This window comes from Sus scrofa, chromosome 16 (genome assembly GCF_054392235.1).
Source record: "Sus scrofa isolate SSC_HxYL_T2T_F1_AM1 chromosome 16, Sscrofa_HxYL_maternal_Yorkshire_Landrace_v2.0, whole genome shotgun sequence".
In the NCBI taxonomy this organism is placed as follows: Eukaryota; Metazoa; Chordata; class Mammalia; order Artiodactyla; family Suidae; genus Sus; species Sus scrofa.
In genome coordinates this window covers 52172304-52187049 of record NC_139398.1, presented here as the reverse complement: position 1 = coordinate 52187049, position 14746 = coordinate 52172304, and the positions used below count along the sequence as shown (strand labels likewise).

Genomic DNA, 14746 nt, shown 5'->3' with positions numbered 1-14746 from the left:
GGTCGAATCAGAGCTGTAGCCTCCGGCCTACGCCAGAGCCACAGCAACGCGGGATCCGAGCCGCATCTGCAACCTACACCACAGCTCAAGGCAACGCCGGATCGTTAACCCACTGAGCAAGGGCAGGGACCGAACCCGCAACCTCATGGATCCTAGTCGGATTCGTTAACCACTGCGCCATGACGGGAACTCCCCAAATGGTAAGTTTTTTTTTTTTTTTTTGCTATTTCTTTGGGCCGCTCCCGCGGCATATAGAGGTTCCCAGGCTAGGGGTCGAATTGGAGCTGTGGCCCCCCGGCCTAAGCCAGAGCCACAGCAACGCAGGATCCGAGCCATGTCTACAACCTACACCACATTGAGCAAGGGCAGGGATCGAACCCGCAACCTCATGGTTCCTAGTCGGATTCGTTAACCACTGTGCCATGACGGGAACTCCTGCTCAGATTATTTTTAAAAATTTTCTTAAAAAAGAAACAGTTCACAAATATTTTCCTCAACTATCTACCACTGCATGCTGAAGACTCACGTCAACTGCCACATCACAATGATGGAGATAAAAGTAACCCAAATTTACCCCCTTTTAACTCCTGACTTTATGAAATATGCACTTTTTATTGACTATGTTTTACAAATAACAAAACTGAGCCCTGAAGACCCTGAAGAGATTCAGGTCCTTGCCTGTAGTAAAAGAGCTAGAAAGCAAAGAGACCAGTATTCTAACGTAGGCTGTCTAACTTCTAAGCTCTTAAACACTCTGAACACTCTTAACAGTGGAAGGTATGAGAACCACAGTCAGGGAGATGGGAATAGTAAGCCCATCTAGCTGACATGGAGAGACTTAGGGTCAGTAAAGGAGAGAGGGATGGTGAAGAAACTGATCACATTTGGTAACAATTCTTCCAAAATTAGGATAGTTGAGGTAGTGTCAGAGATGACTATAGGGTATAAGGGAAGGCTTTGGAGATGAAAGGATAAAGGGCTGCTTCTACATCACCTTATCAAATACCTGATGGGCCAGAGACATGACTCCTCCCAATTAAGAGACATAAGTAGGAGTTCCCCTCGTGGCTAGTGGTTAACGAATCCGACTAGGAACCATGAGGTTGCGGGTTTGATCACTGGCCTCACTCAGTGGGTTAAGGATCCGGTGTTGCCGTGAGCTGTGGTGTAGGTCGCAGACATGGCTTGGATCCCGCGTTGCTGTGGCTCTGGCGTAGGCTGGCAGCTACAGCTCCAATTAGACCCCTAGCCTGGGAACCTCCATATGTCATGGGTGTGGCCCTAAAAACACACAAAAAAATTTAAAAACTTAAAAAAATGAGACATAAGTACTAAGAATACTTCTCTTTTTGCTAAAATGAAATGTTTTTTTTTCATGAGAAGATGATAGTGTGTACATGACAATTTTTAGAAGAAATTTAAATCATATTATGGAAAAATTCTCCAAAGAAGACATATGGATGGCCAGCAGGCACATAAAAACCTGCTCAACATCACTAATTATCAGAGAAAAGCAAATCAAAAACTACAATGAGGTACCACTTCACACCAGTAAGAATAGCCATCATTAATAAGTCTACAAATAACAAATGCCAGAGAGGGTGTGGAGAAAAGGGAATCCTCCTACACTGCTGATGGGAATATAAACTGGTACAACCACTGTGGAAAACAATATGGAGGTACCTCAGAAAACTAAAGACAGAACATATGATCCAGCAATCCCACTCTGGAGTAGGTATCCAGACACAACTACGATTTAAAAAGATACATGCACCTGTATCTTCATATCAGCATTATTCACAAAAGCCAAGACATGGAAACAACCTAGATGTCCAATGATAGATGAATGGATTAAGAAGATATGATACATATATACAATGAGATACTACTCAGCCATTACAAAGAACAAGATAATGCCATGTGCAGCAACGTGGATGCAATGAGAGACTCTTCATACTAAGTGAAGTAAGTCAGAAAGAGAAAGACAAATACTATATAATATCACTTATATGTGGAATCTAAAATGTGGCACAGGAGTTCCTGTTGTGGCGCAGTGGTTAACGAATCCGACTAGGAACCATGAGGTTGTGGGTTCGGTCCCTGCCCTTGCTCAGTGGGTTAACAATCCGGCGTTGCCGTGAGCTGTAGTGTAGGTTGCAGACTCGGCTCGGATCCCGAGTTGCTGTGGCTCTGGTGTAGGCCAGTGGCTACAGCTCCGATTGGACCCCTAGCCTGGGAACCTCCATATGCTGCAGGAGCGGCCCAAGAAATAGCAAAAAAAGACAAAAAAATAAAATAAAATAAAATGTGGCACAAATGAACCGATCTGCAGAACAGAAACAGACTCATAGACATGGAGAACAGACTTGTAGTTGCCAAGGTGGAGGGCAAGGGAGTAGAATGGACTGGGAGGTCAGGGTTAGCAGATGCAAACTCTTACATTTAGAATGGATAAGCAATGAGGTCCTACTGTATTCAATCTCTTGTAATAGCACATGATGGAAGACAATATGAGAAAAGCAATGTGTATTTATATATGCATGACTGGCTCACTTTGCTGTACTGCAGAAATGGACGCAACACTGTAAATCAACTATACTTTTAAACTTTTTAAATAAATTTAAAAAATAAAATAAAACTTGAGTAAAACTTGTAATTTTGGAGGGAAATTTGGCAGTAATTACCAAACCCAAAAAGCTAAAACCAGTTATTTTACCACTTATACTACTAAGAACCTGTTACTCAAAGTCACTTGCACAAAGTCACACATACACAAAGAATGGTCACAGAAGTACTGCATAAAGTAGGAAAAAAATGAAAATGCCACGATATTCAGTAGGTTAATGGTTAAATATATTCATACTATGGAATACTACACAATATTTAAAACAGTTAACAGACCTATTTGCACTAATATGAGAAGAGATTCAGGATATATTGAGAAAAAAGAAAACTGCAAAAAAAAAATGTTTCCCAAAGAGTTTTTTAAAATTACATACACATGTGTGCACACAAAAAAATCAACAACAAAAAGCTGTCTCAAAGACTACAAACCACACTGTTAGCAGTAGTTGCCTTGGTGGAATAAGGGAGCTATTGGAGACTAAGGGGAGAGCTAAGGGAGAAGCCAAGGAGGCTTGTCTTTTTATCTTCACGTATTTCTATACAACTATACGATTTATTTTTATTTTTATTTATTTTTTTGGTCTTTTTGCCTTTTCTAGGGCCACTTCCCGTGGCATATGGAGGTTCCCAGGCTAGGGGTCCAGTCAGAGCTGTAGCCACTGGCCTATGCCAGAGCCACAGCAATGCAGGATCAGAGCTTCGTCTGCAACCTACACCACAGCTCATGGCAACGCTGGATCCTTAACCCACTGAAAGAGGCCAGGGATTGAACCTGCAACCTCATGGCTCCTAGTCAGATTCATTAACCATTGAGCCACGACGGGAACTCCCTATACATTATTTTCAACATGCAATCTCCTTTTTTTTTTTACTTTGAAGTTTCACACGACTGTACACTGAGATACATATTTAAAGCAACTTCTATTCTCTACTATAGGTTTGCTAATTATATTGCTCACCAGTAGGCCATACTTTTGTTTTACCAAAAGTCAATGCCAGAATGTTCTACAATAGAAAGGATAATGTTTATAACCAAATCATCTCCCTAGGATAACTGCAAAAACTGGTTGCTAATGCAAGCCTGATTACAATGAACATGATCATCACAGGGAAATAAAATGAAGGGAGATATGACATGAGGCCTCTATCAATGACTCCAACTGTCACTCACTGCTAGATCTGGAGCATGTATGTGTACAGGAATAAATCTCCAAGTTCCTACTAAGAACAAAGTGGAATTAAAAAAAATGATACTGCTACTTTTTTTGTAGTTGATTTACAATACTATAACAGCTTTAGGTGTACAGCATAGTGGTTCAGTATTTTTACAGATTATACTCCATTAAAAGTTATTACATGATAATGGCTATAATTCACTGTGCCATATAATATATCCTTATTGTTTATCTGTTTCATGCATAGTAGTTTATACCACTTACTCCCATATTCTAAACTTGCCCCTCTCCTCTTCCCTCTCCCCTCTGGTAACACTAGTTTGTTTTCTATATCTGTAAGCCTGTTTCTGTTTGCTACATACATTTGTTCGTATTATTTTTTTAAGGTCCACATATAAGTGATATCACAGAGTATTTGTCTTTCTTGTCAAATTATTTCAGTAAGCATAACAGGCTCTAGGTTCATCCACGTTGCTGCAAATGCAAAATTTCATTCTTTTCTATGGCTGAGTACTATACCATTGTATATATAAATACCACTTCTTTAATCATTCATCTGTTGATGACAACTGGGTTGCTGCCACATCATGACTATTCTAAATAAACAGTACTGCTATGAACACTGGGGTGCACCTGTCTTTTCAAATTAGTGTTTTTTTCATTTTTTCTGGATATACAGCCAGGAGTGGATCATATGATACCTCTATTTTCAGTTTTTTGCAGAACCTCCACATTGTTTTCCACAGCATCTGCACCAATTTACATTACCACCAACAATACATGAGAGGGTTCCCTTTTCTCCACATCTCTCCAACATTTGTTCTCTCTAGACTTTTTGATAATAGCTTTTTTTTTTTTTTTTTTCAAATGGCCAAACCCTCAGCATATGGAAGTTCCTGGCCAGGGACTGAATCCAAGCTGCAGCTGTGACTTACATCACAGCTCTGGCAACACAAAATCCTTTCACCTACTACATCAGGCCAGGGAACAACCCACACCTCCACAGCAACCCAAGCTGCTATAGTCAGATTCTTAACTCACTGTGCCACAGAGGGAAATTCAATGATAGCCATTCTGACAGATGTGAGGTGATATCTCATTGTTGTTTTAATTTGCATTTCTCTTTTTGTATGCCATCTGTATGTCTTCTTTGGAAAAATGCCTATTCAGGTCCTTGCATTTTTTGACTGGGTTTTTTATATATTTTTTGATACTGAGTTGTATGAGCTGTTCATAGATTTTGTATATTAACCTTTTGTCAGTTACATCATTTACAAATATTTTCTCCTATTCCATAGGAAGAATTATCGTTTTGTTGATAGTTTCTTTTGCTATGCAAAAGTTTTTAAGTTTAATTAGGGCATTTGTTTATTTTTGCTTTTATTCCTTTTGTCATAGAAGACAGATCCAAAAAAAAATTGCTACAATTTATATCAAAGAGTGTTCTGCCTATGTTTTCCTCTAACAATTTTACAGTATCCAGCCTTACATTTAGATCTTTAATCCATTTTGAGTTTATTTTTGCATGTAGTATAATGTTCTGATTTCATTCTTTTACATGTAGTTGTCCAGTTTTTCCAGCACCACTAATTGAAGAGGCTGTCTTTTCTCCATTTTATATTCTTGCCTCTCTGTCATAGATTAATTGACCATAGGTGTGTAGGTTTATCTCTGGGTTTTCTATCCTGTTCCATTGATCTTTTTGTTTGTTTTTGTGCCAGTACTACACAGTTTTGATGACTGTAACTTTGTAGTATGGTCTGAAGTCAGGGAGCCTCATTTCTCCAAGCTCTGTTCTTTCTCAAGATTGCTTTGGCTATTCTGGGTATTTTGTATTTCCATACAAATTAAAAATTTTTCTTTGTTCTAGTTCTGTAAAGTGCCATTGGTAATTTAATAGGCATTGTACTGAGAAGATGATACAGTATCTTGCTTAGAAAAGAAAAAGTCAGTTGGCTCACAGAATAACTATTTGTACTTGGCATACACTTCAAAGATTTGACTCTAGGTAATAAGAGTGTGTTTGTTTGGATACCCCAATATAAGATAAAACTCTATCTTGTCTTTAATATTTTACATACATACATATTATATCATTTAAATTTTTCCAACACTGTTAGTGAGGGTTATGAGCATTTTAAATGAGAAAAAAATGAGTCTTAACCAGGGTCAAACAGGTAATACACAGCAGAGACAATACTGGACTCTAAGGCCTCCAGATTTCAAATTCAATGTCCTGTCCCTATACCACAATTTATAAATTTATAATACAGCTCCTTTAATAAGAAGTGTAAAGAATCAAAAAAGGCTGAGTTGAATTAACCAAGAGAGTAGGTTAGCAATTAGAAATCAACACATTTCTAGATAAATATTTAGCAAGGACAAAAGCCTCTTTTCTAAGAATATGGAAGCTAGAAAGTTTTATTATAAAACAAGACAAACAATTTTTCTTATGAAAGCAAAACTACAACTGGCAATCTCCTTGGGCCAGGCCATTAACATTAATTAACTATCTTTGATCCACTATTTAGCATACAATGATTGATTTTATTCTAATAATAATTACATGGGAAGTTTTATGAAAACAAAATGAAATGTAAAAACTGACAAGGACTGAACTATTATGATGACTAAGTCTATATTCCAACTACTTTCACTCAATCTGTGACTCTGTTTAAGTCACTAACCCATTCTTAGTTTCTCCGTCTAGCAACTATTAGAGTTACATATAAGTTTGCAATATCTAGTTAACAAAGAAATTGTAAGAAACAAGATGCCTGAAACAGATCTGAAAAAACTTTTAATTCCTCAGCATAAAATTCTTTTAAAAATAATATATTTCAAAATAGTAAGTAAAGCAACTAATAGAATTTTAAGAAGCATTATGATAAGTTCATGAGGCAAAAGAAAAACTTACAGTTTCATATAGTTTGTATTTACTTAAAAACTTTATTATGACTTTCTTTTAAAAAGGATTTAGATAAACTAAATCTCATTCTCTTTAAGATACCTATGAAGAAAATCTAAATCCTATTCATCTAGCAAGGTAAAAGTGATGCTTTTCCTTACAGAGAAATAAATTCTTTCCAATATTCATGTTCAAGACATTTTTCTCAAAGAAAAAAATGCATCCACAAAACCATAGAAGAAAATACCGCTTTAAAAATGAGTTATAAGGAAAAAAATCAGCTAGAGAATGCTTAATGCTAGAGAGGTCTGAAGGCAGGTGGGACAACATAGTCAAATAACTGCAAAACATTTTTAATCCCACCCCCTACCAAGTCATCGATCTAACAGTTAAAATAAGACCCTCCAGGGAGCAGATTTCCCATTTCATCACTTAAGGTCATGGCCTGCTTTCTACCTCTCTTCTTTTTCACCATTTGTCACACTAGAATGGAAGGCAGTAAGGCAGCTTGTGTAATTGGCCCATTTCCAAGCTAGGAACAAATCTGATGATAAATTAAGTGGAGAAAAAGCTGGCAGGGTAAAACTGCTCAAGTTCACTGCTCTTGTGAAGCTGTTCTCATACAAAAGGTATCTGAAAATCATGGTAAGTCTAAAGCTAACTTGTATTGTCCTTGATATCTCCTTAGACATCTTTTTCTTCTAATTTTAGAAAATCTGAAAGACATATGTCATGTGAACACCTTGTCACATCCAACTTTAGATTATTTAATTAGTCCTACTATTTAAATACAGAAATGGGTTTAAAAAGCTTTTAGATAAGAAACTTTGGGGGCTTCAAAAGGAAGACAAATGCAAAACAAACAACTGATTGTTGATGTAGACCTCTGGTTAAACTTAAAACCAAAAGAAAAAAGTGACCTTAATGAATTACAAGAATTTTTTAGAAAGGAAAAAGAGAGAGTGCATAGAAGTTTGAAGAAATGGGGAGTTCCTATTGTGGCACAGTAGGTTAAGAATCCAACTGCATCAGCTTGGGTCGCTGCAGAGGTGTGGGTTTAATCCCTGGCCTAGCACAGTGGGTTAAGCATCCAACATTACCGCACAGATCACAGCTTTGAGGAGTTCCTGCCGTGGCTCAGTGGTTAACGAATCCAACTAGGAACCATGAGGCTGTGGGTTTGAACTCTGGCCTCTCTCAGTGGGTTAAGGATCTGGCGTTGCCGTGAGCTGTCGTGTAGGTCGCAGATGCAGCTCTGATCCTGCATTGCTGTGGCTCTGGCATAGGCTGGTGGTCACAGCTCCAAAATTAAACCCCTAGCCTGAGAATCTCCATATGCCGTGGGTGCAGCCCCAGAGAAAGACAAAAAAAAAAAGAAAAATCACACCTTTGACTCAGATTCAATCCCTGGCCTGGGAACTGGCATATGCCACAGGTACAGCCATTAAAAAAAAATTTTTTTTTTTTTTTGAGGAGATGGCATATCCTATTTTCTTCCTTCACTGAACAATTTAATAAAAAGTCACAAGTAGGCTTCTGAGAAATCTCTGAATGACAGCTGGTCTGAATTTTCACAAGGCAACATCATTGGGGCAGATGATATGACAGAGCAGAAGCCTACTTAAGAAGTCCTTGAGTGCATGTGCTTTTGGTGGGTCTAATGTACTGCTGTGGCAGAGCTGTTTACGATCCTGTTATTTAACCCTGGCTAACTCTTATCAAGTAAAATGCTATACATACCTTATAACAGCTACTTTTAATAAGGCTGAGCCCCAATATGCGGAGCCTAGAAGAAATATGGTTATGTGGATTTTCCCATGACATAAAAGACATGTTAAAAGTATCATCCGGCACCAGGAGACTTGTAAAAGAATGTTCACAGCAACTCTATTGAAAACAAGGTTCATCAACAGTGTTATGGACAAATAAACCATGAATACTCTACAGAGCTGTGCCATTCAATATGGTAGTCATTAGCCATGCAGCTACTGAACACTTAGGTGTGGCTAGAGTTTGATTTGAGATGTGCTGTAAGTATAAAACAGATACCAGATTTTCAAAGACTTAATATGAAAAAGAAGTAAAATATGTTACTATTTTTGTTGAATTGATATTTATGAATTTTGCACCATTTAATGAATATTGTTGAACTGATTTTTAGACACATTGAGATACATAAAATATTATTTTTACTTCTTTTTAAATGAAGCCAACAGGATATTTTAAATTATTCATATAGCTCACACTGCATTTCTTTTTTTTTTTTTTTTGCTTTTTAATACACTATTTCTATTGAACAGTGCTTTAGAGCAATGAAAATAAATGAACCAAGGGTATATGAAATGATGTGTAAATCTTATAAACATGATTTTGAGTGAAGAAAGTCAGATAAATAATTTTTAAAATTCGGTAAGACTAAACCAGTGATTAATGATGTCTACATCAAAATACAAACCACCAAGGCAGTGATTACCATGGGGTAATCAGGCCGTCATTACCATGGGGAACAGGAATGAGCTTGTGATGGACTAGGAGGGGGCATGTGGAACCCAGCGCTAAGAATGCTCTATTTCTTGGCCTGAGTGTTGGTTTACTTTGCTAATCTGAACATTCGTATTTTACGCACTTTAATTTGTTACAATCTCACAATTTTAAAAGTTTTTAAGAAATGATCTTAAACTGTGAACATTTATATTTACCATATGAAGGACTCTGAAGAAAGCCTAAAAGGATACAGCTGAGTATCTAGTCCTATATGTTAAATCATTATAACTAAAGAAATGTAAGAATATTACATACAGCTGCTTAGTCAAAACCGTGTTACATTCTTCAACTTCTTAAAAAAAATTTTTTTTTTTAATTTTCCCACTGTATAGCAAGGGGGTCAGGTTATCCTTACATGTATACATTACAATTACAGTTTTTCCCCCACCCTTTCTTCTGTTGCAACATGAGTTAAAAATATTTTAAAAATTATGTCTAAATGTCTTAAAAGCACAGGAGCCTATAATTTAACAATACTATTAATTCTATATTAATGTACTATCTGAAATCAGTGTGGATATATTTCTGAAAATTTTCACATATATTCTTGTGAGTTAACATATTTGCAATTCACAAAATAAATAGGTGATACATGCATTTACACAAGAGATAACATGTTCAGCATATAAAAGATTTGAAAGAAACCCTTTGAAATGTCTTATATACAGTAACAGTCATATCCTAAACTCTCTCTAAACAAATTGTAATATTTTTCCAAGAATAAGATATTTTCTTTCTTTCCTCCCTTCCTTTTCTTTTTTTTGTCTTTAGGGCGGTACCCACAGCATACAGAGGTTTCCAGGCTAAGGTTGAATCAGAACTGTAGCTGCTGGCCTACACCACAGCCACAGCAACGTGGGACCTGAGCTGTGTCTGTGACCTACACCACAGCTCACAGCAATGCCAGATCCTTAACCCACTGATCAAGGTCAGTGATCTAACCTACGTCCTCAAGGTTACTAGTCAGATTGATTTCCACTGAGCCAGGACAGGAACTCATATTAAGATATTTTCTCTTTTTTTGTCGTTTTAGGGCCGAACCTGCATATGGAAGTTTCCAGGCTAGGGGTCTAATTGGAGCTGTAGCTGCCAGCCACAGCCACAACCACGCCAGATCCAAGCCCCGTCTGCGACCTACTCCGCAGCTCATGGCAATGCCAGATCCTTAACCCACTGAGCGAAGCCAGGGATCGAACCCGCAATCTCATGGTTCCTAGTTGGATTTGCCTCCGCTGTGCCACGAGGGGAACTCCGATATTTTCTTAATATAACACATCATATCAGAAACCTCCTTCCTTGGAACATACATCTTTAAAAAAAATGAAAAAAAATTCTGAATATGCACAAGCCAGTTTACTGACAACAGAGGGTAAAAGTGAATTAAATGACTAAGTAAGTGTTTACAATTAACTAACATTGAGTATTTGATGAAATTTTACAAAGTATCAAAGTATAAGAGCCAAGCATTAAAAAAATGAGATTTTCATTTGAGCACAAAAGGTTTGATATCTAGTAAATGCACAAAACATGTCAAAAGAAATGTTTTAGGATGTGAAACTAAACTTAAACTCTCAGCTACCTAAGAGCAACACTGATGACTTAATTCATATTTATCTCATTTTTATGCAGAAAAATCAAATTTATAAAAGAAAAACAACCCAGAGACACAATCTAAAGAATGAATGTCTATACTCACCATGAACTTGGTTGATTTCTGAATTCTGGGAAAGAATTTCATCTGCTAATTTTTGAGCAGTTGGCAAAACTTCTGTGTGGTGCACTGTGATCAAATACTGTACAAACTTTTGAAGCTGGTCTCTATTCATTTGAAAGAGAGTCTCTGAAATGGGAAGATGCAATTTGACCTGATCTGGCTTGCGGATGCGGTATAAAGACAATGCCACAACATGGGCACAATAAAATATGTCCTTATTTCCACAGCTGCAGGTCACTGAGGTAATCTTGCAACGATCAAAGCTGATGGCCACGTTGCAAACAGTTTCTGGCTCCGATTGTATTGCAGGTTCTGTTACTGTGCCACTCAAGTGGAAACCTATGTGAAAGAAAGGGAAGAGAGAGTTCAGCTTCTGTATTTAGATGCTAGAAAATATTTTAATTCTTTGAAACATTCAGTACTTGACAGCAGCAAGAAAAAATATGACAGCTTTTATTTTCAAATAAAAACATTCAGTCCATTCAAAGCTTCCTCTCCTTGTACCTTGAAAGTAAAAAATAAATGGTATTCAACAGACATGCTGAAATATTTTACACAGCCATACAGAAATACTTGTTGAAGTATTTTACACAACCATACAGAAATACTTTTGCAATACCATCACACACACACACACATCATACCTATACCTAGATAACAATGCTGATAAACCATCAATAGTCTATGGCATATCTGACCAAAATCCCCTAGGATCAATAGTTTTCTTTTCCATCTCCCAATCCTATCCCTTTTCAAAAAAATATTTTAAAAGAGTAGGCCTGCTTGGCTTTCTTTTCCACAAACTTCTCCCCTCCTTCCACTTTTATTCCAGGCAGTCCCAGTATAGCAATGTCTCTGAACAGTGTGTGCTGGTGGAACTGCAAAGCCCACCAAATCTCATGCATACCACAGCAGAAGTAGCTCACAATGAGTAAAGCTTCACAGATGTAAGGCTGTTAATGTTAAACAAGCTCGCATGCACACATGATCACCAAACCACCAAGTGGCAAGAGGCACTGCAAACCTTGTAGCTTAAACTTAGGACCACCCAAGAATCTTCCCCAACCTCCCTGACCAATAGAATTCGACCACAGCTTATACGGATCCAGAAATGAAACACTCAACCCCCAAAGGTAGCAATTCTCTCTTTGATAGCTCTGGCTCTAGCTCATAGCCAACTGAAAACTGCTTCCCATGCCACTGCCACCAGTCAGTCCTGTCCTGTCTGGCCAGGGCATAAGTCCTTCTCACTCCTTCTCCCTAACCTTCTCACAAATTTTGGGGGGCATACCCATTTATTTCTGCCTACTCTCTCTGAAAGCCACATGTAGAAGCCAGTGATAAACATTAAGAGGAAGCTCTTTGGAAACTTCTAGGCCACAAATTTACCTCAGGATTTAAAGTACCTGACAGAAACTTGAATGTTACAAATGTAATGAAGTCTCTGACCCTCACCCCCGCCTTCTACTATCTATGCTACTGAATGAAATTGACCTAGCAGGCCACTATTTCTCCAGATTCTCCTTCATTCACAAAGAGAAGGATTTTTACCATGTGGAAACTCTGGATAGTGTGCTGCATTTAAGAGCTGCAGAGATGTGACATGAGAATGACAACCAGATGATGCCTAGAGTTCACATACAGGGCATCTGAACCCCACTTACAGTCTCCTTCAATGGGGGAGTTCCTTCAGGCCAGGGAATTGGAAGAAACATTATTCAACTTATAATAAATCTTTCAGAATAATATGACTTCATCTTGGTAATTTATATTTCAGTAACATAGTAGAAAGAGAAAAGAGCTATAGTATCTTTTTACCAAATTAATCAATTTTAAATGTGCATTCCCAAAAATCAAGTTACCATTATTGCTTCACAATAAAAAATTCTGAGAACTGTAATATAATAACCTTTGGTGTTCTTCAGGATTATCCCTGTTCCCAAATGGATATTCTAGTCTCTCCCATCTCTTTTGGTCAAGAAGTTTTGTGTTTTGTTTTTTTGGGGTTTTTTTTGAAAACTACAATTAAAGACACATAGGAAATGTAATCACATTAAAAAAATTTTAAGTATTTTCTCATGAGGAAAAAGTAATATAATAAGTAAATACCCAAGAGAATTTCAGAAATGAAAAATAAGAGCAGTTTTGCCTTATATACACGAGTGCACTAAAAGCTTACAATAATTAAAAACCCATGGGACAGGCACACATTAAGGACCCCCCCCCAAAAAAAATAGCCCTTAAAGTTTTCCAAGTATATTCTGCACATTTAGTGCAAAGGATCTATTTTCCACTTGTCACATATACACGTGTACAAAGAAACTAGTTGTCACTATAGGAAGATAGTTATCATAAACTAACCATTTATAAAATTGATCCCTCACAGCTTAACACTATTTTATTTCTCCTTACCAACTAAGTCAATATCTTTGTCTCTCACCAAAGGGATACTGGAGAACTTCCCCAATCACAGGCAAAGGAGTATCAGAAAGATCAGACTTGGTAGTTATTTAGTCTACAAAGCTATAGTGCAAACAGGTATTTCAAAAGAGACTGATTTAACTATTAAAGAGGACCTCAGCAAAACCTCAAACAGTTTTCCAAAACTGACTTTCTTCACTCATGTGAGGTATACAAGTCAGGACTAAAGTACAATGCATCCTGCTTTCATACAGTTATGCCTGGGGAAAACCCCACATAATAGCCAATTTCGTTACACTGAATATTTACTACTCTCATAAAATTTTTTTTAAAGTAAACTATATTGTGAGCTCCAAAGAAATTTAATTCAAAAGATATGTGAAGGCACCAATAAACACATTCATGTCTTATAATGTATACTTCATTAGTATGATACCATCAAAGATGAAGGCATTTCATTAATGTTCATTTTCCAAGTAATTCTACGTTTTAAGTACCCAAACTCCCTTATATTCCATTTCTGTGGGAGTTATTTCCAAATGCTTCAAGTTCTACCCTGCCTTCCTAATCAGCTGACAATTTAGGGTGTTACCAAGTGAGTGAAACAGTACTCCCTGTAACAGACAACTGCAGGTGGCAGTATCTTTTAAAGGGACTCTTTTGGCTACTTCCCCCCCCCACCCGCCCACTATCAGCTATCACAATGATACCTCTCCTCTACTGCTACCCTTTTTCATAGAAAATTATTTACCCTCAGGTCAGCTGCATCTCTAATTTGACTAGCTTTGTGGCAGCTACTGAATAATCAGAGGCCTCCTTGGGGAATTTACCCCTTATTTTTAGATTGGTATAGTTGAAGCTGCTAGAGGTAAAAAGGCTTTCCTTTGGACAAGAAAACTACATACACACTTAAGAGGACAGAAGGTATATTACTTTTTAAGACAACACAATATTGAGTCAATATGTAAGAGGTCCATCAAGCCTCATGTCAGGATTGTGTGGTCAAGAATTTCTGCCTCTCTGATTTGAGAAAACTTCTTGGAAATTCCCACAACCACTCTCTCTGGGTTCAAAATCATACAGAGCACCCACAGAAGAAACAAGGAGAATATTCTTCCTTCGAAGATCCCTAGAGGATTATAACATTCTCCCCCTCCCCAACTCTCTCCTCACCACCCCACAATGTTCTTATCCCTTAGGTATGGGTGACTTGAAACAAAATAATGTTCCTGTGAATGGACTGTCAAAGAGTTCTAACAATCCCGGACGACCACCTCTTCTGGGGCTGTAAATGCAAAATCCTCTGAGATAGTCAGCTATTCTATATGACAGACCTGAGGACACAAAAAGGGCTGCACT

At 37.5% G+C, this 14746-nt stretch overlaps 1 protein-coding gene across 8 annotated transcripts in view; it reads right to left on the bottom strand.

The window, feature by feature from the left end:
* ZSWIM6 (zinc finger SWIM-type containing 6) overlaps window positions 1–14746 on the bottom strand; it is a 347609-nt gene that overhangs the window by 61918 nt on the left and 270945 nt on the right. For all 8 annotated transcript variants that reach the window (XM_085002300.1, XM_085002299.1, XM_085002301.1 and 5 more), the window contains one exon: window positions 10949–11305. In XM_085002300.1, the coding sequence (XP_084858426.1) occupies window positions 10949–11078 (130 nt within the window). In that variant the 5' untranslated portion in view covers window positions 11079–11305. The remainder of the gene's footprint in view (window positions 1–10948; window positions 11306–14746) is intronic.